The sequence below is a fragment of the Hemibagrus wyckioides genome, linkage group LG08 (genome assembly GCF_019097595.1).
Source record: "Hemibagrus wyckioides isolate EC202008001 linkage group LG08, SWU_Hwy_1.0, whole genome shotgun sequence".
In the NCBI taxonomy this organism is placed as follows: Eukaryota; Metazoa; Chordata; class Actinopteri; order Siluriformes; family Bagridae; genus Hemibagrus; species Hemibagrus wyckioides.
In genome coordinates, this window is record NC_080717.1 from 14,944,658 (window position 1) to 14,968,585 (window position 23,928).

The window sequence follows — 23,928 nt, forward strand, 5'->3', positions numbered from 1 at the left end:
TCAACGCTTGCCTATAACCTTGAGCTTGCCCTGTGCTCTGCTACCTGTTCTTTCTCCACTCTGTCCTTTATCTAATTTCAATCCTTTTACTTCTCTATCCTACTCAAGTACTTACTGCTTCTGTGAAGTCCTCACTTGTTTGTTTGCTGCCTGTTAAATCACTTATTTTGCTGACGTTTCTTCCCATTCAGAAGCGGCAGTGTGCCAAGCTGCTACAGCTCTGCTGAGTCGAATACTGTCAAATTAATCCCTGGCCTTGTGCTGAATGTTTAAAATGCATGGGGAAAAATGGCACATTTTAAAAGGTTATCTATTTTTAAATTCTCACAACAAAGATCTAAATGATGTTCTGTGCTGTTTCCATGTGCTTAAATTTTTTTTTTTTTTTTTTTTTTTTTTGGCTCATCCCTTTAATGTAAATGACTAGTTTAATTACTGTACAACTAGGACATGGATCATTTGGATGTTAAAATTAATGATGTATATTTAAAAAAACAAAATCTGGCACCTCTCGCACTTGGCACATTTGTATGAAAAAGGGACACTAATATTTGCAGTGAGTATTTGTAACTTTAATTCTCAACCTACTGGCTTCCCAGGTTATGGTTGGATGATCATGTGTTAATCAGTCAGAAGTGCTTGAGGAATCTAGATTTGTCCAGTATAGGCTTTATATAAAGTCTAAATACTCGCTCCATCTGGCAGTGGACCTTTTTTTGTTTTTTTGTTTTTTTTTGTGCCTGTCAATCAAATGTGATTTTTAAATTCCAAAAAGAACACCCCTAGAGTCACCCCTTAAATATCGTGTGCCTTTTCACTTTGTTGTTCCTTACCTTCACTGAAAGAAGTTTCATGAACTTTGAATAAAATGCCTGATTTTGGTATCTTGGTCTATGTTTTGCATCATAAGTACTTTTTGGTCCATGTCCAGATGACTCCACCCGTATCACATGACCCTTACAGTTACAGCTCTGAGCTAGAATGATCGTACACATCAGCTTTAAATAGGGGAGGAAATTTCTAAAGCTTATGTAGCCAAGTGTTTGCTGCCACGTTGTATTTTGTTCCCCCTGATATCTCAAATAAACACACTTCATTTTGGTTAAATCTGGTCCATCTTTATTTTATTTTTTTTATGCCTAGAACATTAGGAGTGCTTTTTAAAGACATGAGGTGGAAACACTCGTGTGCTGTTTTTCACTGCGCTCAAAGAACCACCAGCAAAGAATTTACACCTTCCATCTAGCCATCACAGTTAATAACTAATTGTACCATGTCAATTATGCAAAGACAATTAATAAATAATACTGTTGATATCCTTCTCACAGAGAACCAAACAAGTATAGGATTTTTCACCTTTCACCAAATGAGTTTGCAGTGTGTGTGTGATTCTGGATATGGAATCATGTGAAATGCCGTGAAGGGGTTTCATTATGTTTCAGTGTGAATCCAACAAGAAAATAATTTTGTATAATATAAGCTGATAAACTTCATTCCACATTTTAGGAAAATACATATTTACTAATAGACAAAATCTGTTTAGTTTATGATGTGTAAAGAAATCTGTTAAAATATAACATGATTTAATGACATTAATTTTTTTGTTGTTGTTTTTTGCAAATTGAAGCCATTCAAGGTTGAATAATTGTTTAACACATAACTGAAGAGAATAAAATCGTCTTGAATATACAGTATAATCAAGCTAAATAATCTACAAGAAGCCTTTTGCTGTTAAAATGGATTCAAACTGGCTGCCAATTGTATGAATGACTTATTTTTTCATTTTTTTTTTTGACTTTCTTGGTCTACAGTGTATGTGCATAATGTCACGTGAGAATAATTGGAATTTTGCAATTGACCGATAATTCCACATCTTGATATATTAAGCCACCTATTTTGTTTTTTGCTTCTTGTTTTTTTTTTTATTCATTAACATGATGGTTAAACAATTAATCGCTTGTATGGCTTAAGAGCTAAACATCTCCTGATTTGTACAAAAAGAAAGCAAACATACGATGGACTTTAGACAGAGATATTTTAGTAAACTCACCCGAAACCCAATACTGACCCTCTTTACTGTACAGTGTATATCTACATTTGAACAAGTTTGGCTCAAAACCTTAATTTGTGATTTTTTTTTCCCCACATAAAGAAGCAAATATTAATGTATGATGAAAATAAACAAAAAACTATGCTCCTACAGTATTCTAAATATTATATACTGCTCTTCTTAGTAGCCTACTGGGGCATTTTGTTTGTAAGCATGTATGTACTAAACACATGTGAAAGACACGGTGGAAGGAAAATGGGTAAAGACGGTACATTTGACTATTTTAACCGTAATGTGCACTGAGAAGTTTGTTTAGCCCCGCTGCATTTCTACTTCCACACTACGCTCCAACTTGTAGATTAAAAGACACACTACCGAGGAAGCGGTCGGTTGGTGAATCGTTGATTATCCCCTTGCCATTTAGCTTACATTGCACATGTAGATGAGCGTCCAGCTGGATATTGGGAAAGCGAACAGCCACCAGAGGAGAAGTGTAGTTTACCTGTACACAGCAAGACGTTAAAAATCATACCACATATTAAAACCAATCGATTCATAATCACAAGAATCTTTTCTGGACATTCTGATTGTTCATTAAATTTAAAGCTGAAAAGGCACAAAAATGATTTTATGTTTCGGTTAAGGAAGTACTGCATGTTCACTTACATGCCTGAGCTTCCCATAATAAGGATAGTACATCAAGTCAAAAATATTTTTGGGGTAGAATTCGACATCTCCCAGCTCGTCCTGCGTCCCTTTCTAGACAGACAGTAGGGTACAACTTTAGATTTTTCACATTTAAAGGTTAGGATCCTATGCATACTAATCAGTGCATGCTCTTCACACATAATGAGCTACAATGCACACATTCACACCAAAAATGCAACTCACTCTTTTCATATTAGTAATATGTTACTTACTTTAACAGCACAGGTCACATTGACTGGAGTACCTTGACCTGGTAGATAGCCGAGAATCTATAAGATCGTAGCAGTGAATAAAAAAAGACACGTTTTAAATAGATCAGATCGGTAAACTAATTCCAATGCATACAGCCCACTGATAAACTGTATGAATCATTTTTAGCAGTTAATTTTAAGAACAAGATTCGGCTCAAAGTACAAGAAATGATTATAATCAGTCTAGTTCTTGCATATACTAATTCACTTCCTTTCTTTCATGTTCTTAAAACTCATTTTGTCATACTTTGATTATGCACTCACTCGGTTCATTTTGAGGAGGATGCAGGGCTTTGCATTAGCGTAGCCAAAGTCTTTTTGCTCCATGCCTGAGCATGGCCCCAGTGAGGACCTCTTAAACTGGCATGCTTTTCTCTCAGCACTCTCCTCCAGGTTGTCCTGCATGAAGTATGTGCCCTGTTTGCATTCAATGTTACGCCTTTTCTGAACTGTGTCATCATAGGCTGGAGAAATGCAGTGCAGGAAGTAAGGGGGTGTATGAAAAAGAGAGAGAGAAGCATTAAATAAAGCACACAATGACTAAACACCCTATCAGGCCCCTCAGTCTAAAGGATCAGCACAAAAGTGGGGCCTGAGTAGCACAGAGTGACTGTGCTTAGCGTACAAAAGGGATTCCCCTTCCACTGTTTCTCTAAAGCTGAGCAAAGATGCCAGAATAAAATATAGCATACAGGCAGGAAGATTTGTATATGCATACATTAAAGAAGACAAGGCAAACAGCTTGACTCCATCAGAAGCAGCTTTTAGACAAAACTTACGTTTAAGTTGAGCCTCCAGTGCTTTTGCATATTTCTTCCATGAGCTGCGATCCGAAGCATTGAAATGGATTTCAAATCCATGGACAACATCTACATGTGGCGACATTGTCATACCTGTCGGTTTCAAAAAAAAAGAGAGAGAGAAAAAGAACGAAATTAAATTAATTTCAAGAATATGAATATTTTATCTAAACAGAAATATTAAAGACATTAGTAGCTGCTGAGATTTTTTATTCATGCATAAGAGAATCAATTATTATTATGGAAAATTAACTAATAAATATCTCCAACACTGGAGATAATTAGCAATGAATTTATACTAATTTGATCGCCTTTCTCTATGTATTGATGTTACTACAAAATCAGAAGTTTTTAAATGACTTTTTTTTTCAAAATGATGATAGTGAAGATCACAAATCAACTACTATTAAGATATAATTTAGTTATTTATTTTATTATCTAATCTATTTAGCCATTATAAGCCTATTTTCGTGTATTATTTGTAGATACTGTATTTGTAGGGTATGAATTTCCTTTCTGAGGTCAATAAAGTGATACATTAGCTCACTTGATTGGTCACTTAAGTACAATAAATATTTTGTATATCGGCTTGATGTATTTCTTCCTACTTCCTAATGTAGGGTTCAATGACTTCCAAGTAAGTATAATAATCTCTATTTTAATTCATCTCATTAAATCTTTAAAAAGTTTAATATCTGCACTTTAACTCAGCCAGTAGATTTGGAAAGGAAGTTCAAGACTAAAAAACTAAAAAATTGTTACATTTTTTGAATAATCTATGAATTTCAGTTCAAGTCATAATTGTGTGCACATGGTGATTTCAAGAATTTTAAAAGTGTAAGATTTATACCTGGAGGCATCACCCGGTCATTGTAAGTCGGGGTATAAGGACTGATGGACCACATGAGACAGCACATACAGCCAGCAAACATGGCTGCCAGGAAAATGTATAACGCAGAGTAGAAAAATAGAATGAGGCCTAAAATGAAACAGAAACAACAGAAGAAAACACTTGTTAAAAAAAATGTATGTATGTATATAGATAGATAGATAGATAGATAGATAGATAGATAGATAGATAGATAGATAGATAGATAGATAGATAGATAGATAGATAGATAGATAGATAGATAGATAGATAGATAGATAGATAGATAGATTAATGTGTTTTATTTTTTTGTAGGCAATCACCTGAATCATGTAGACACAGAATTAACCAAATTAGCCATCTACCTGACTCTGCACTACTTTCATTCATGCTGCTTGCATGTCTGAAACTTGGCTGTACTTGCATACTTAGCAAACGAGTGTGAATGGAACCAGACTGCAGCCATTGTGTTCATTTTTAATTTCCAATTAAGGGTCTGAACAGGATCAAACGAAGACTAAATGAAATGGCTTTTGCTGCACAGGCATTTTTGCAGAGCCTAACTGCAGCCAGGCTTGTGTCCCTGAGCCACAATGGCCTTTCTGTTCAAGCTCAGTGAGAATTCTCCCAGCTGTCCTCTTACTCAGGAACACAGTGAACCTCCGGTTGCCATCAGAGTGACGCTCTTTAGCCACCGTCCAGAGCCACCAGCGGCTCCAAGGAGCCTGATCACCCCACTCTGGCATTGTGAGGCCTCTACACACTCTTCTACACTCTCCTTTCACAAGATTCACATCACAGGCCGAGGGGCCCCTCCTCTGCTCACACAGCTTGCCAGACCAGTCCATTTTATCTGCTCCTGTAACACTCTGCTAATGGAAGCCTATTTAAGTCAAGTATGGTTTAAAAGATACTAAACTATATCGGCAGTAGACAGGAGCGCTCCTGTGATTATTCATTTTAGTGATGAGAATATCATTTCATTTGGTCTGCCAATCCAACAGGGATTCAGTGTGCTGTGGGTCTACATCACTGTCTCGGCAAACCTCCACAGGAAGTGACACTTGCCAAAAAAGTCTGCTTTAAGCTTCTTCATAGGCACGGTAGAGTTCCTGGGAGACAAGCACAATGCAATGCTATAGTGCACTAGGGACGTGAGAGTGTGTTCTTTTCTAGCTAGGGACGTGAGAGTGTATTCTTTTCTTGATGGGTTTTTGAGAATAGGAATGTGATTCCTGGCCAGCAAACGGATTGTGACAGTTGCTCTCCCGTCGTGAACCATTCCCCAGGCAGTCTGTTTTTGTCCAGATTTCTCCAAGCTATCTGTGCACCTATGTAAACACTTAGTTCAGACCCACACAGTGACATATGCACTTGCTTTCCCAGCAGAGTGTGCAGTGGCATGGATGAGAGAGGCATAGTTCAAAGCCCCCTCTTGTCTCATCCTGACCCAGAGGCCAACGCAAAAATAAGGAGCAAGAATAATAAGCTGTGCACTCACTTGCCTTTGCTTGTTAGACATAGACAGAATGTTGCTAATTAAAGCCTTTTGTTTCCAAACCAAACTTAATCTGGAGGTGAGCTCCAAACACACTCACTACAACAAATGCTCATTGTTTTGCCACTTGGGTCATTAAACACATTCACACACTCATTCACGCACTCCTACATTCTACTCACTCCAGCTCTTTCCTGATCGCCCCATAAACTCCTTGGTTTCAGGGTTCCACCAGTATGTTTTCAGATCATCTATCTTTTCATGCAGCGTCCTCTTGGGCTTTGGCTTGGGCTTCCATCTCTCAAAGTTGAGGTCATCCTGCTCCAGAGGCTGGTGCTCCACCAGCCCTTCTTGTTCAACTTCCAAGGATTCAGCCAGCCCATGGCAGTGTTTGTGCATTGACCCAGCACGCTAATGTGAGAATATAAGTACAAAGTAAATTACATATATTTTTGTTTCAAATTAACCAGCTCATTTACATTGGGCAGAATTGTTAAGCACAAGAATCAATGTCCCCTATAAATCCAACTTAATATGACACTCTACATCCGGTTGGTACATGCACCTGCACTAAAGTATATCCTTTAAAACACTGGGGAAAGAGTGAAGAAGGCAGTTAAGTAATAAAGCAACGTGAGTAGACATTCTTTTCAAGGTGGGAAATTTTCATTCACAATCTCAGTCCAGCGTTCTTGTCAATGCAACTGAAAGCAGAAAAGAGAAGCACTGCTGACCCCAAAGACCCTCATTGGGGTGGGAGGATGGGGGGTTAATGTCCCCCCCAGCTGCAAAGGAGAGCAGGGTCATTCTCTGTCCAGATGTTCTCAGCACTTTCGTTCTCAGAACAGAGTCACAGCACACACTGAGACCTCCATCTGACCACTGCTAAGGAGCCTCAAACCCCCATGGAGCAACTTGATTCTTTGGCTTTTTTTTTTTTTTGCTTTTTTTTTAACTTTCTTGCCTTATCAGTCAAGCACAAGGTTCGAGCATCTAGAAATGATAAATGTTAATAACTAAGGTGCTATAAACTATCCTTATCAAATTGATTTATTTTAACAGGGGTTAGGGAGGACATATTAAAAGTAAATCTAAAAAGCACGCTTGTTGTGTTCTGTCACAGAAAGAGAATCTGGCTCATCGCCGACGTAAAATAAAGGATGAACGTTTTCCCATCACTGCTCATGACCCAAAATGGCAAAGATGCAGATGTTGATGGAGTGATGTTTGCTTACCGCTTTTGGTGCTGAGGGTTCGAGCTGCAGCTCCTCAGCTCCGCCCGCAGTGTTCTCGGCTTCCATGCTCCCTTCGCTGGAGAACAAAGGCACTTGTTAAACCAATCACATACACGAGCGGCTCAAAGCCACTAACGCGATGTTCAAACCCGCCGAAATAAAAAGTTTGGGCCAAGCCAAAGACTTGAAGTGAGGGGGGAAAAAAGCTTTACAACTTTCACAGCGGAAGTGAGCACGAGTTAAAGTCTTAAGAGATATTTAAGTCCACCAAAATAAAGTTTGAGCCGAGGCAAAAACAAAAAAAAAACAAAATGTACAACTTTTTTACAAAGAAAAAAAAATAGATCAATTAATCTTCACGGTACCCAAAAGTAGTTCTTGTACGCTGGAAACCGAAACGGCGCATTGACACTGAACGGCGGGATAATTTCGCTCAAATTAAACCTTCTTAGATTTCATTGAGTTTCTCCTCTCACAGCGGACACACGGACAAGCTCCCCGCTACAGGGCCAGCATCCTAGTGAATGAGGTCTACACTGCAGAGGGAAAGTGGGGGGTGGGATGGAGAAGGTGGAGGAGGTTTTTTTTTTTTTTTTTCTAAATCCCAGAAGAGCCTTTTGGCTGAAGGAAGGGCCACTCTGTTTTCTATATGGCATTCTGCACACGCACAGTGCACTCTCAGTCTGAAATGAGACCGTTGTGTTTAATGCGTGATTCTGTCCTCATCTAAACACGCGGTTTGACCATCCAAAACATGCAAAACATCTAGATGTTCTTAAACTTGCTTGATATATTCTTTTTGCATGTGGGGAAATTTCAATACTGATCCCTTCAAATGATTTCTGTCTCCTTTTCCCAGTCATGCATGGACAAATAGAGTACACATCGTGCACACGGAAGCCTTCCAGGATCTTCCCATTCGAGACTGAGAAAAGTTTGTGGCCCCTGTTGATGATAATAAATCGTGCTACATGTCAACGGTTTAAATATTTGTATCCCAGTCACGTTGTACTCTGTTAGCTTGTGTGAACCCGCTGTTTTTTCTTTTTCTTTTTTACATGAATGGAAATGTCGTCATGGAAAATTCGTTCTTTTTTTTCCTCGCGCGTTTTTATTTATGAAAAGCACGTAGGACTGCGCGCGCACACACACACACACACACACACACACACTGAAACTTTCACGAAATGAGGAATGGACTACAAATAAACTACATATAAACTAGACTGTTGATGAAGTCTATAGAGCATGCATTGGCTTAATGCAACAGACTGCAGGCTGGTGTGTGTGTGTGTGTGTGTGTGTGCAGACTGGCAGTCTGATTAGCCTTTTATAGTCTTTTTCTAATACATTTATAAACATTGTTAAAGTATGAATCTGTTTGCAAATAGAGCACAGTTTTGTCAGTAAATATTATTAATGCACCGATTTAAGACTATACAAGGTTAAATGTCTGTGTTTAATTCAACACGGAAGAGTAAGAGTGGTGTTTAATCGCGACTGGTACTGAATGTGTTTTGTAGACCTGCACAGGCATATTGGAGAAGCCAATACTATGTGTGGCCACTGTGTGGCGCTCTTTAATAATATGTATAAACTGTACAAGCTTACTGCGTCAATTCCGTTTTAACTGCTAAACAGCCGCAAAATAGCCGCACAAAATGAAATAAAGTCTTAAAGTCTGCTAAACAAAACAAAGCACTGTTTCATTTGTCAAACTACATTCTAGGACACAGTTTTTGAGTCCAAGTCAGGGACAACACAGTGTGTTCACAGAATTGTGAAGAGAAGTGTAGCACTTTCTTTTTTTGCATTGCTGTTGCAAATTTTGGTTCTTAGTACAAAAAAAGGTTTCTTCAAAACAGTCGGAAATCCTCTACTATACGTTTAAGAACCAAAACAATTATAAAAAAAAAAAAAATAATGAGTGGGGGGAAAAAACAAGCAAGCTTGGGAGACACTGAATTATTGAGTAGATACTGAACCCAAAACTCAATAGCTCAGTGTCATTTTACTCCAATAACCATTTTTTTAATTATTTGTTTATTGATTTTAATATACATAAAATTCCTAAAAGAAAAATAACAATAGGAACATTCAGTATCTAATAACCATTTTAATAAAAATGTGTTCTGTAAGTGAAAAGTAAAAAAGGCTTCATAGCTGCAATATAAAGGCAAAATACACCGATCAGGCATAATATTATGACCATCTGCCTAATATTGTGCTGGTCCTCCTTTTGCTGCCAAAACAGCCCTGACCCATCATGCACTGTGTATTCTGACATCTTTCTTTAAGAACCAGCATTAACTTCTTCAGCAATGTCAGCAACAGTAGCTCATTGGATCAGACCACATGGGCCAGTCTTCATTTCCCTTGTGCATCAATGAGCCTTGGCCCCCTATGACCCTGTTGACCACTGTTCTTTCCTTGGTCCACTTTTGATAGATACTGACCACTACAGACCGGGAACACCTCACAAGAGCTGCAGTTTTGGAGATGCTCTGATCCAGTCGTCTAGCCATCACAATTTGGCTCTTGTCAAACTCGCTCAAATCCTTACACTTGCCCATTTTTCCTGCTTCTAACACATCACCTTTGAGGACAAAATATTCACTTGCTGCCTAATATATCCCACCCACTAATAGGTGCCATGATGAGGAGATAATCAGTGTTAGTCACTTCACCTCTCACTGCTCATAATGTTGTGCCTGATCGGTGTATGGACACATTTAATGCTTAAATAATGTGCATACTAAGGGAATAGTTCATAAAATATGCCTGTGTTTAGGGGCTAAATGAATTTCTTTTTAGGATTAAAGAGGCTCTCTGCAAAACAGTATGAGAAACCCTTTATTATTAATCACAAAACACACACAGTCATCCTTCAGTGACTGGATTTACACTTTATCTTCTGATTTTTTTTAATAGTTAAGCACAAACAAACTGAAATGGTTTCTTGGTTTATAAATAAAAGATTTTGATGTATTTCGTCTGATTGAGCATGTCTATTTGTTTGTCTGTTTGTTGCTAAACTACAGCATCTTAGTTAGAAACCTTAACTTAAAAAAATAAAAGAAAAAAGGAGAAAGATATTCTATAAGTCATTCTATAATTCTTATAAGTCTAAGAATATTTTATACATTTTTTAAAAAATAATTTCTTATTAAGAGAATAACTCGACAATTTAGACTCCTGTCAGTGTCGAGTACATTTTTTAAAGTGACTCTATCGTGTGGGAAATTAATTCCTTATAATAAACGCACTGGTTCTGACATTTCTCGCGCGAAAAGCTCGCAGAGAGAGCGCATGCGCAGAGGCTGCGTTTTTTGGACCAAAACACGAGGACGGCAGTGAGTTAGGACGGCTGAGCTGAACGCTGTAGTATGACAGCCGAGGCGTCGCGCTTGCTATCAGAGAATGCCACGGCAGGCGAAGCCTTCCCATTTGCTAAGTTCGAGCGACAAAATAGGTCTCGTCTCATTAAGGGGTTTCATTTTTTAGTCGTAACACATAACTGCAGTTCATGCTAGAGATCCTCCAAAAATGCCAGCGGGAGTGAATGCGCAAGCTGCTGGGATCCCTATGTCCGATGCTATGGGTACGTGCAAGGTCAATGCCGTTCAGCTGGACGGCTTGGCTTTTGTGCGAATATAAGCTTATTGTACGATTAGTGTAGACGGAAGAAATGTACTCTACATCATTTGCGTATATGAATTAATATGAACGTTGCCGATGACCTCGCGTATTAATTGCGCATTGTTTGATTTGCGGCACAGGAATAACATTGTAACGGTTTAGTCCTAACAGTAAGGATGTATACAGGACAGATATACTGCATTGGTTTACTCTAGTGCTCCTTCTCATTTGATGTAATCATGTAGGGTAATATTTTAACCTTGTAGGTGTGGCGGTGGATGTTAATGGTCGCTAAATTGCTGACAAATGAAATCTTACTTGCACTCTGCGTTTTAACTCTACTCTTTGCATGAAGAGCGACTTGATCTGCTATAAAGCCAAAAAGAGTCGAGGTCTTTTCAAATTCACTGAACTCTAGATTCACAAAGCCTGAGGTCAGTAACCGTGAAGACCATCTTTATAGCTCTGGATGCTTTGTTTACATTTTCTTTAATCTTGTAAACAATAAAATAAAAAGTAATCATTCATTATGTCATTTATAATTGATAACCATGCAAACAAAATGGCTTCCAAGATCAATATGGCTTTTAGTTATCAGCATGGCTGATGACAATAGTGGTATTTGAGACAATGAAAACACACTAAAGCATTTTCACAGATGTGTAGAAATGATTGCATTGAGTCTGGTTGTAAGCTCTTGAAAAAGCTAATCTGATCAAGCTTAACTAGCATATGCCCTCAGAGATGATTACATATTTTCATGCTACTGACCTACTTATTGTCTTTATAGGGTCTTTCAAGAGGAGGAAGAGAAAGTCCATTACAGTGACTGCGTTGTTGTTTGTAGTGTCTATACTTATACTAATCTTTGGCTTGGCTGCCACCACAAGGACAAAGAACATCACAGTTGGAGGCTACTATCCTGGAGTCATTGTATGTAATCATGCTTATATGTATTTTAAAGAAATCATCTCACATGCCGGAGAGAACTGTTAAATAAATAGGAATTATTGTTATTTAATGTTGATGTCTGAGAAAGATTCGTTTCTAGTGTTCTTCATCTCTCTCCATGTCTCAGAGAGATGAAATCCATCTTCATAAAGTGTTTATAGCACATTTATTAACTTTCATACTTGTTTAAGAGCAGATTGTTATGTTAATGAGCTACTTAAGCAGTTAATAGTTATGACTAGAATGTAATGACAGGTGAATTTGCGACTTTAAAACCTCAGAGAGACAAACATTGAAAAAACGTGAATCGGCACAGTGTGAAATATGAATGAGTGAGATTATATAAAACTGATACATCTCTGTCTCGGGTGATAAACCAGTAACAGCATCTATCCTGTTATTTTTAGCTGGGTTTTGGCTCCTTTCTCGGAATCATTGGGGCTCATTTAATTGAGAATAAAAGGCAGATGGTAAGAGGTTTTCCATTACATTCTTTCTATGTTTTTGCTCTGTGGTTTATTTATTTATTTATTTGGCTCTGCATCATACAAATTACATTGCATCATGACAATGATACAGCATTGCTCTCTTATGAGAAAATCCACAGCTGTTTCATTTTGGGACAGAGAAACACACCTTTTTAAACAATGTATTCATGAATTTACTTCTGCTGTTATAGCAGGACAGTTCAGTTCAACAGTTTGAGCATTAGGATATGTTCCAGGGACTCTGGTGAGATGCTCCCAGAAATAGCTTTGTGTAAGAGGAGCAGGATGGGAGTCCAGACAGGAATGTATGGGGGGAAAAAACTGCAAAGCAGAAGATCTAGAAAATTTTTGACATTGTGGAAAAGTTCTTAAATGGGCACAATTTAATGCACAGACATAGCTGCATAAATTGGATTGTTTGTGAGAAGTTGGAGCTGTGAAAAGGATAAGCAGGGATTTTTGAAAAATGTAGTTTGTAGAGCTGTCATACAGTGCTTTTCAATCCACTGTTTGTGCCTAGTTCAGTTCTGTGGAGCTGTCAGTTGTAGAATGTGGTATGTCATTGGGAGTGTTCAGGTCCCTCCCTCCACCAGAGCTGTGTGGACTGCAGGAAGAATGGGATGACGTGAAATTGAATCCTCCCTGTTTCTGAGTCTGATAAAGGAGAGGAGAGCTCATTCAAGAGGAGCTAGGCACAGAGCCAGCTAGGGGGCACCAGAGGAGGGAACAAATTCACTCTCATCATATCCTGTACAAAGGGCTTTACACTTAATGACCCATGACTGCAAAGTCAAAGAAACACTGACTAATGGAACCACAGTCTTTATTAGTTATATTGAACTGTCTGATGTAACTAGAATCATTCTCTTTTCAAAGAGAATGTTGAATTACATCATGATGTCGCCATGTACCAACACTGAAATGCCGCAAAGGTGGATGTAACACAGGAGAATTTGGGCAGAATGACTACAAAAATTAATAAATTAGAGTAGATGTTGAGACTGTGTACTGTAAAGATCCTCCATCTCACAGTAAATTCCTGTCTGTGTTGCAGCTGGTAGCTTCCATCGTCTTCATCAGCTTTGGTGTGGTGGCTTCATTATGTTGTGCTATAGTGGACGGCGTTTTTGCTGCAAGACACATAGTGAGATCTTTTATTTCTGATATTCCAAAAGGGAACATTTGTTTGGTGTACACTATTTTCCCATTATTATATGCCCATTTTGGTTGTACTGTCATCCCACAGGACCTCCGACCTGTTTATGCTGGTCGTTGTGAATACTACTCCAGTGTAACAGCCTTTGATTTGGACGTGAGTTCATTCTTCACCTTATAACCTTATAGATTTTATCTAATCTCCTAAGCAATTGCATATGAGTGTACTGCTTGCTTTAAGATAGAGGTGCAACAATCAGATTTCCTCTTCTCATATTAGGTTCACTGCCAGACAGCATCACGTGCATCATGTAACCTGCGTGTGAAGAGTAAGACATGCTACTGCTGTGACCTCTACAACTGTGGGAAGTATGTACCAGACCCTTGCCCTCTCAGCCCTGTTTCAAGGCAGCTCTTAAGTGATATACAGCTATCTTTGCTTTATCTTGCTTATGTTACAGTACTATTTGCTTTCACTAAGCGTGCTTTATTTTGCCTCGAGCTCTGTTGGAAAAGACCGCCTGTGTTTACTTATGTTTCAGAGAACATCCTCTTTTGGGACTTCAGAGTAAAGATGTTTTGAAAAAATTTAGGAAAACCTCCATGAATTGGAAGTAGGTTGTTTTTATTTTTAGCTCCTTCGACAACATTGACACGCCATAATTTGTTGTGGTTGAAGTACGTGTGGCTGTGTACAAGTTGCACCATTGGAAACATGGTATTGTTGAAATGAGATTTGTCTTTCCTGATGCTTCTTCCTGAAGTGAAAACCAGGCCTTATTTCTTAATTCCACAAGTAGTTGCATAGTGTGCTAATGGAAATGTAACTCATTTGTGGTCTTAATAAAACCTTAAAAACCTTATAGGCCAAATTTGAGGATTGTATATTTCATTTATGCTATGCTTTTTTAAGAGTGATGTGCACTGGCAGGCTCTGGCACTTTCATTGTTCTTGCATGAAAGTCTTTTTTTCTGTTGCTTGTCTTATGAGTCTTATTGATACAAACTCATTTTATTTACCTTCAGCTAAAATGCTTTTCTGTGCACCTTTGGACAGCCATGTTGACCCCAGAGGCGGCTACCATGAGTACACAGATGTGCAGAGTTGCCAAGATGTTGTGTACCTTTACCACCTGTTGTGGTCTGCCACCATTCTCAACATCATTGCCTTCTTCCTGGGTATCATCACAGCAGCAGTGCTCGGAACCTTCAAGGACATGGTAGAATATGAATATCTATTTTATGTAAATATTTATATTTCTTTGAATTTGTAACATTGTGAAGTGGTCCAAACATAGGGGTACACTTCCATGGATTAATTAAATCACACATTCATTCCTCTTCATTAACTGCTGTATCCTGGTCAGTGTTGTAGTTCATCACAGAGCTCTACCGAAAAGTGTTGTTATTTATTCCATCCTGAAAATGCACAGAAACCTATTTTAATTGAGGTGACAAAAAATTAATTTTGAGAGTATTCCCTTTTCAGTATTTGTATTAAAGCGAATTTAAAATGGATTAAATTTACGTTTTTGGTCATTAATCTAAACTTAATAATCTACAGTGACATAGTGAAAACATATTTGTTTTTTCCCGAATGTATTAAAATTTATAACTAAAATCTAAACTAAAAGTGTATATATCATTTTACAATTCACAGTGCATGTTAGTCTAAATAACAAGACATGAATTCCAAGGAACACTCTGTAGACCTTTGCCATCAAAGGTGTCAAGACAGAGATCTGGAAAGGGTATAAAACTGTTTCTAAAGCTTTGAATGTTTTCAAGAGCACACTTGGCCTTAGTAATTGTGAAATGGAAAAAGTATGGATCCACAGTCTAGGAGCCTTTCTACAGTTAGCATCTGGCCAAACTCAGTAACTGCTAGAGGAATATCAGCTAAGGTCGGAAGGGCCTTGGTGAGGAAGGTGACCAAGAACTGAATAATTACTTAATTAACAGTTAGTAGAACAGAATAATTAACAGTTTATTATTACATTAACAGCCATTTTTGAAATATTCCATTAACCAGGCCTTTATGTTAGAGTGCCTAGTTGGAAAAGGCACTGAGTAAAAGGCATATGGCAGGCACTTAAAGGAGGTAGTATATTTTTAGTGCATTATCTATATCCATCTGCCTGACTTATAGTCAACTTCCCCACCTTGCCGTGTGACCTCAAAGTACCTTTTGCAGGTAATTTAGAGCTTGACATAGAAGGTAATACAGTCATTATATCTCCTAGTGTGAATGCCTGTAGCTGAGTTCACCTGCTCACCTTTCTTGGGGCTGACGCAATTTTTCCTGTGCTAAGTGACTCAGGTGTGGAATTTTGGTCTCAGGTCCTGAATGTAATGAATTTTGTTTTTGTTGTTAAAAGGCCCTTCTTCCCAGTTTTCCCTAACAATGTCTAAGATGCTATGGGGCTTGTGCCTGTACAATAAGTCGAATGGGGAGAACCCAATGGAGGCTTGTGGGACTGCAAATAACGGGGGTTCAAGCTACTTGTCCCAGTTTTGAACATCATCATGAATGATCTTACAAATCATATTTTAAAGCATTTGATTAAACTGTTTAATTGGCCCACCCATTTGCATATGGTAAACACTGATGGGAATCAGTTTAATCCCTAATAATTAATACAGTTCACACAGAGGGTGCATGACATGAAAGAGGTGCCCTGGTCAGTCAGGATTTCTCTAGTTATACCAACATGGAGGTAACTCAAAACAGTGCTTCCACAACAATGCATGCTGAGAAGTTGCGAAGTGCCACTGCTGCTTTGGTATCACATTGCATAGTCCACTAAAACTAGCACAAACCATCTCCTCATCCAGTCCGTTTTAATGGCCTACAGAGATCTATGCCAGTTCTTTCAAAAGGAACCTCAATTACTAGAAGAGAGCTCACTGGCGGATTCACTAACTAATATTCATGACATGCCACATACCACCTGCAAACACTGCCACAAATGCCTGGCTAATATTAATGGCTTAGTGTTATACCCTGCCTTAAATGTCTAGCCATGGGATTGTCATGGGATGGGTAGCATTTCCCTACAGCTCTTTGTTAACAACAGTAACAACGGGTCATCTCTTATTTGATTTAAATGTCCTGGACTTCAAATTTCATTGATAACTGAGTGGAATCACTGCAAAAGGTGGTGGGATCTGTTGATCATCTGCTGGTTATACAGCTTTGTCCATGGACCCAAGTTCATGGCAATGGACCCACTCCACTGTACCTGCCAGGAGTCGTGTGATGAACTACTCCATCACCACCCGACTGAGAATTCCCTCAGCTTCCTGGTCCACAGCCAGCATCCATCAGCGTCAAGGGGTGCTTGAGCTGGTTAGCAAATACAAACAGGTGGCCGACATCCACGAGTTTCAGAAGCATTATTCATGTTCCTCTGTGGCTTGCCTGACCCACTGCAGCACTGCCTTCTGCACAGTACTTCAGCTGCACATGTGGCAGCAGATGATGTGTGCCGAACTGGGCTTCCGCTCATCAACAATAAGCTGCCACATCCTTAAAGAGGTCCACAAAGGCCTCTGGATCATCTATGGAGGATATCAACAGATGGATACCTCTTCCCCGGTTGAATCATGTGTGTGTGAAGTTGGGTGGAAAGGAGCATATGAGAGACAGGCAACCTTTGACAGAGCTTCGCGTTCATGTTATTTCTCCTCCTACCTCTTTTCTGAGCACTTTCAACACTACAAACCAAAAACCAAACACTGTCCTGATATTTCGCTTACATTCATTACCACTTTCCAAGCTCATGCTCCAGCATGTGGGGGTGTGTGATAAGTGATACTTCTATCAAGACTGTCCCTCTCTCTCTGCTTTATGGTGTTCCCTCTTTCTCCTGAATGAACAAACAAAGCACACATAAGTAAACTCATCGTGATCACACACAGGTGACAGTCATCACATGTTACCTGCCGACTCAACCCACCTCTTGTCCATCTCCTCTTCTCATCCAAGCCCCTTCACCAATGTATATCAGATTATTTTGATTAATTAATGAAAAAAATATAATCCATTGTAAAGTAATTCCATGACAAAATAAAATGTGGTCCAAATTAGGTTTGGTATCTTGATTCAGCTCATCTTGGCAGAAGCAACCATGTTTTGGGAAATAAAAAACTCTCCTGGTACAGAACTTAACAAAATGCATGTCCTCAGTCTTCAGAATAGCCCCAGCTAATACATCCCCAAAGTATCTCCCAATATTTTCCCCTCAATTTTATAGAGTGCATTGCACTCTATAATACATTATACAGTTATGTGCTGAAGTTTAAGCTTAATGTTATTGTACAAATACAAATCAGTACAAAAACATTTTATATTTCCAATTATTACTTTTCCATCAAAAAAATTAATGTTTTAGAAAATTGCCTGCATCTAAAGAAAGCAACATATTATGTAATAGACCACTTTTCAGACGAAGCAAGTATAACAGTCAAAGTCTCCAGAAGAACTGTGGCAGATTCTCCAAGATATTTTCTTCAAAAAACTGCTCTTTATATCTTTATACTATATATATAAACAGGCTATGGCTTTTTTTGGATTTTTGTGTTTTTGTTCTCACAGATGGAATTTTAGGTTCTAATCATATCTGTTTTTTAAGATGCCAACTGCTGCCCCTGACACATGTGAACCAGACTCTCTGGCTACCCCAGCAGCCCCTGAGACTCATGCCCCAACCACCCCCAACTCCTTCTACAACACTGCCCCCTGCCTGCCACCTTATACTGCCTATGACCTCCAGGTAATCTGCATTTCCTTTGTGCCATCTGGTATTTGTTGCACTGTTGAGCAGGTTTGCTTAGAAAAAGTACATACAGCAGATGTTGCTCATTTTGATGTGTAAGCTAGCTCACTGTACTAATATTATAACTAGAAATACAAAGGGATGAAAAAAATGATGACATAAACCAAGGCAGCTAACATTTCATAACAATTAACTATTGAAAGCGTGGTCTTAGCAAACACGCAAAGTAGCTTGGTAAGCTTAGCCAGTCATTTCTTTTTAAATGAACTTGGACTGACAGAACAAGCAGAGCACACTTCTATGGTTCAACAGGTCATTTTTAATTGGTAAGTTTGATTTTTATTTATTTATTATTTTGATTTTTATTTTAAATTATTGGTATAGCTACTTATACTTCGATTAACATGTCGGCTAGCTAGCTCAAATCAATCATGACTCATAGTTCAGAACAACAGTAAAATTAATATATCATCTCCTCCAAAAGTATTGGAGTGGCAAGGTGTTTTTGTTATCCGTTGAAGACATTTGGGTTTGGGGATCAAAAAAAAAGATAGATCAGAATTTCAGCATCTCTGATACGTAGATATGTCGCAACTTGATCTTGGCAGAGCATGGGCCCTTTTGTTTGAACCCATCCATTTTTCAGGTGGTCGAAAATATTGGAACATGACTGACGGGTGTCATGTTACCCAGGTGTGCCCTGATGGATTTAAAACTTAAAACAATTAAAGGCTTAGAAAGTCTACTCTTGGCTTTAGTCCTGGTTTTACTTGTGAATGTTTTGTTAAAAAGGATAAACCAACATGTAGACCAGAGAGCTGTCTATGATGTACTAACAGCCACCATCGACAATTTTTTAAACTTTGTGAGAGCTTTGAAGAAATACCCAAAAACATCAGTCAGTGACATCACCAACAACCTCCACAGGGCACCGGTGAAGGTATCACAGTCTACTGTTTTAAGAAGATTTTGAGAGCAGAAATATAGAGACCATACTGCAAACCACTCAGCAATAAGAATCTGAAGTAAAGAGAAGAGCAACAAAAGTTTTGAACAAAGATTAACAATCACTCTATGAACGATTTTACTGGAGGAAGAGTTGACAAGACAGTTAATGACAAGGGTGGCAAGTTGCGCCTGTTAATAAATGTTCGCAAAAGCCAAACCAAACTACAGTTTTCCTTTAACAGCAGTTTCAGAAAGACTGAATTCATTTGTACTTTTGTCTGTATGTTGATAAATACCAATCACCCAGAAATTACTGGACTTGTATGAAGCTATGCTTCAGTGATGCCCACAAACCTTTATAGCTAAAAAGACTTTATTAGCAATATGAATGAAAGTTGTTTTTACATTTTTACTCACTAGTTTCAAGTATTTTGTTTAGTTTTTAAAATAGAAATTCTGCTCAAACTCAACCGCCCTGGTCTTTAGTTCTGAAACAGAAGGTACATCTAAAACCACTGAAAATAAGCTGCTAGTCTGTATACTGTTGTATATCTTTGACTTGCATTTGTTTTAAGGCTATTTTGTTATTAATGTTGGAGTACCCCACCAAAATCTATGGTCATGAGCCACTGTTGGAAGTTCATGTGATTAAACATCAGAGGACAAATGGCAAAACAGCCCCAAAGCATTGATTACACTATGTAACGAATTTTTACTTTTTTCTTGTTCCTGGGAAATAAGTGTTTCTTTGTAACCCAAATAAAGAGGAAAAAAACATCTTAGCCATGAAAGTTTGGGTTAGTTTTGGGCAGTTTTTTTTAGTAAAATGGGCTAATTTTGAGGTTTTCGTTCTCTTAAAAGCCCAAACCCAAACTTCAAGGGGCTTAATGGCTATTTTTTTTATCAAGAGTAATTGGAAAATGTCATTCACTACCCAGGAACGAAAATCATGTTACATAGTGTTATTCAGCACCATATTTTACAGTGGGTTTGGGTGCTTTCTGTGTATATAGTGGGTGAATGGTTGGTTTAGTTTGGATCTGTATTGGGAGGAAGGTGTTTGCAGACAAGCTAGACTGTGAATGTTTATGATGTCTCTTATATGAGTATGTATTTTATATAGGTATCTTATGTAAGCTGTGACATGAGTATGTATGTTTGTGGGCGTGTGTATGGCCATGAGTAGAGCAAAGCAGAAAAAAGACAAGCAAGCTGTACATCTATTTTATTAGTTTTTGAGGGATAAAGGTTTTTGTTACTAACTGACTACTAATCCCTAATAAAACCTCATGTGTGCTCTTACCCTGCATCTGCTGTCATTGTTACAGCAGTGCACATTTTGTAACCACCGTTTTAATGGACCACAACAAACCAACATATTCCATTTGTAGTTTTTATGAGGCAAAGAAACGTAAATGTCTGGAAGTGGTCACAAAATACATTTTATGATTTGCTTTTAGGAAATGTTTCTTTTCCCGCAGCCATTCCACCATTGTTATTGTGGTGGGATCTAAACATCAGACCCATCTCTGTTCAGTTCTGTTTTTTTTTGCTTTGGTAGCTACGTGAGACATCTTGAATGTGTGGTTGTTGTACTGCAGTCCAGCTAAGCTAGGCATATACTATATTGCCAAAGGTTTTGAGACACCCCTCCAAATCATTGATTTTAGGTGTTGTTTTTCAGTGGTTGGGCTTGCCCCCTTAGTTCCAGTGAAAGGAACTCTTAATGCTTCAGCATACCAAGACATTTTAGACAATTTCATGCTCTCAACTTTGGGGGAACAGTTTAAGGATGACCCGAGAGCGAGTTTGGTGTGGAGGAGCTTGACTGGCCTGCAGAGTCTACCCACATTGCTCTAGAAACACATTTGTGAGGTCAGGCACTGATGTTGGAAGAGAATGCCTGGCTCACAGACTCCACTCTAATTCTTCCCAAAGGTGTTCTATCAGGTTGAGATCCGGACTCTGTGCAGGCCAGTCAAGTTCCTCCACACCAAACTCACTTATCAATGCCTTTATGGACCTTCCTTTTTGCACATGTTCGCAGTCATGTTGGAACAGGAAGGGGTCATCCCCAAATTGTTCCCACAACGTTGAAAGCATGAATTTGTCCAAAATGTCTTGGTATACTGAAGCATTAAGAGTTCCTTTCACTGGAACTAAGCGGCCAAGCCCAACCCCTGAAAAACAACACATGAATTCAATGATTTAGAGGGGTGTCTCAAAAGACCATTGTAAATAATACTTTAGGTCAATTGTATTGTCCTTCCATCTGTAAGCAACTAGTGGAAATATTGTACTATCAGGATGATATTGTAGAGATTCTGTAGATTTATACAATTCAGATAGTGCTTCTATCATAATTTACATTAGATCATTTTAGAGTCCCTTATTATGGAATAACTGAGTGTTTACATTTCATAGCAATATTTCTTCAATGCCCTTTAATGCTAATGAATTGTATACCAACAAATAAGATATGTACACTAATAATCTTTGTCATTTCAGGTTTCCAACATGTTTCCTGACTCTTCTGGCCTGTCTGATGACTCGCAGTCTGGAGCCAGTCACATGTGGCCCACTATGATTCCTCCACGCTATTCTCCTCCTTATTATCCACCTGATGATAAACCTCCACCATACAGTCCTTAAAGGACACCAGAAAGAGTCATGGTATCAGTGACAATATGCCCTAGGGATTGTGGTGCGAATGGGCATACATATCTTAAAAAAAAACAAACGATCCTGCTGCTGTGGAGGGCCATTGCACAGGCAGTCCTGCGATGATGCAATGTCTGCTGAATGCAGGCAGATCATAGAAGAAGCGGAATGTTCATCTCTACAGAGCAAATCTACGCAGTTGTCCTGTTTAGGCACACTAGGCAGCCTCATGACTCCATGCTATAACTAACATCAAGACTGTTCACAAATATGCCTTAAAAGTGTCATTATGCTCCTGTCATGAGTCTTGTCTGTGAGCTGTTTGGACACAGTGACTCTGCCACCATGCATCTCCCTTGCCATACTAAGAGAATGTTTCCAAAGTGGCACAGTGTGTGCTGTTTGTTTTTGGCTCACCTTAGCCAAAGAGGAATGAGGAGTCTTGTATTTATGTATGTATTGTCTTATTCATTTGCACTTTATTGTACCTGAATATAACTGTAAAAGAACGATCTACATAATCCTTCCTTGTCAGTTCGGGCAGCTAGAAATAAGCTTACGGAGCCCAAAGCATACTTCTGTCGAAGCAGGATGCAACACGGAAAACATGGCAGTTTTATTTAATACCTCACCCGGGTACAAATAATATGAATTGTGCAATCATATTATCTTCAATCACCTGCAGTGTAAATTTCCTTTTCCTGATTTGTGAATAATCCAATTACAATGACAGATTTCAAAATGGGAGAAAACAACTTGTACATGCAGATAGATCTTTAGATCGCCTCTGACAGTTGTCTCAGGTTTGTAAATATAGACTTGCAACACTTACTGAAAAGTGACAACACGAAATATTTCAGAACATTAAACATGAGATGCAGATTCCATATGGGGTCATTAAAACTAACATTTGTTACTGCAGTGACGATGTAAACTACACATAATCTGTACACTTAAGCTGTTCATGTATGACGTAGTATTACGTTTGAAGTACAGGAACAGTTCATACTGCCTTCTCTTAGTGTACATTTAATCATATCTTAAAAGGTGTCTATTCACTGTGATTAGTGATGAGTCTATAGCTTTAGATGTACTTGATGTTTTTTTTTATTATTTTAAGCGAATGTACAAATCTGTTAGCAAAATCTGTAAATGGCAGAAAAAAAAATTAACAGGAATCACATACGATCCGTTCTGTGTGTTTAAAATATATTTTATGTGTATAAATATGATCTTTGTACTGCAGAGTTGGTGGATTCAAACAAAAACAGACCCGACAATGTAGAGCAGCACCTTCTGTATACTCAGACTTGCTAGATTATTCAACTTAGTAGCTCAGAAATTCAATGCTAGACACAACCACGAAGAATGACTGCTGGAGAAAAATGTTCACGTAATTGACAGCGATGAGAAATAAGTACTCTAAAGGTTTATTTCACATTGTACAGCACTAAGACCTAATAAATATAGCTGAACAAATTAGAAACAATTAAAATGGTCTTTAGTAGTACAAATATTTGTTAAGATGTAAGATTAACAAATGTTAGAGCACTCACTTTCTGACTGTAGCAATATTGAGTCACATGTTCATCCTACTGTCCAAACCATTACCCACTAACTAGAATACAATGGAATACATATGTATATGTAAGAAGGAAATATAGAAAAGCACGGGGGGGTGGGGGGGTAGCAGAAACCTATCTATTACTCCTCCACTTACAGTTAGATAATGGTCTGCTGAGCAGAGGCTCACCCATTTACTTCATTAATTCACAATAATTCGTGATTACAATCTTGGTGGAAATGACCACAGCCTTATATGGCCAGCATATAAATAAAAATGTACAATTTTACAAGTGCAATCTGCTAAATAATGAACATATTACTAACATTCACAA

General features: G+C 38.4%; 2 protein-coding genes across 5 annotated transcripts; one reads left to right on the forward strand and one right to left on the reverse strand.

Annotated features, from left to right (window-relative positions):
* Window positions 1–1,096: 1,096 nt before the first annotated feature.
* On the reverse strand, window positions 1,097–7,941 carry atp1b4 (ATPase Na+/K+ transporting subunit beta 4). The gene is made up of 9 exons (XM_058396168.1): window positions 7,776–7,941; window positions 7,411–7,486; window positions 6,358–6,586; window positions 4,660–4,788; window positions 3,789–3,902; window positions 3,274–3,473; window positions 2,971–3,027; window positions 2,717–2,809; window positions 1,097–2,552 (listed from the first exon to the last, which is right to left on the reverse strand). The coding sequence occupies exons 1-9, from the start codon at window positions 7,814–7,816 to the stop codon at window positions 2,391–2,393; spliced, it is 1,101 nt and encodes a 366-aa protein (XP_058252151.1). The 5' UTR covers window positions 7,817–7,941; the 3' UTR covers window positions 1,097–2,390.
* Window positions 7,942–10,739: 2,798 nt separating this feature from the next.
* tmem255a (transmembrane protein 255A) lies at window positions 10,740–23,862 on the forward strand. Of its 4 annotated transcripts, XM_058397459.1 has the most exons (10): window positions 10,740–11,011; window positions 11,840–11,982; window positions 12,408–12,470; window positions 13,543–13,632; window positions 13,735–13,800; window positions 13,924–14,012; window positions 14,186–14,257; window positions 14,701–14,863; window positions 18,278–18,418; window positions 21,878–23,862. In XM_058397459.1, exons 1-10 carry the CDS (start codon window positions 10,957–10,959, stop codon window positions 22,019–22,021), a joined length of 1,026 nt encoding a protein of 341 aa, XP_058253442.1. In that variant the 5' UTR covers window positions 10,740–10,956; the 3' UTR covers window positions 22,022–23,862. The 4 variants fall into 4 exon arrangements, with proteins under 4 accessions (XP_058253442.1, XP_058253446.1, XP_058253443.1 ...); XM_058397463.1 differs by lacking the exon at window positions 18,278–18,418; XM_058397460.1 differs by lacking the exon at window positions 14,186–14,257.
* The last annotated feature ends 66 nt before the right edge of the window (window positions 23,863–23,928 follow it).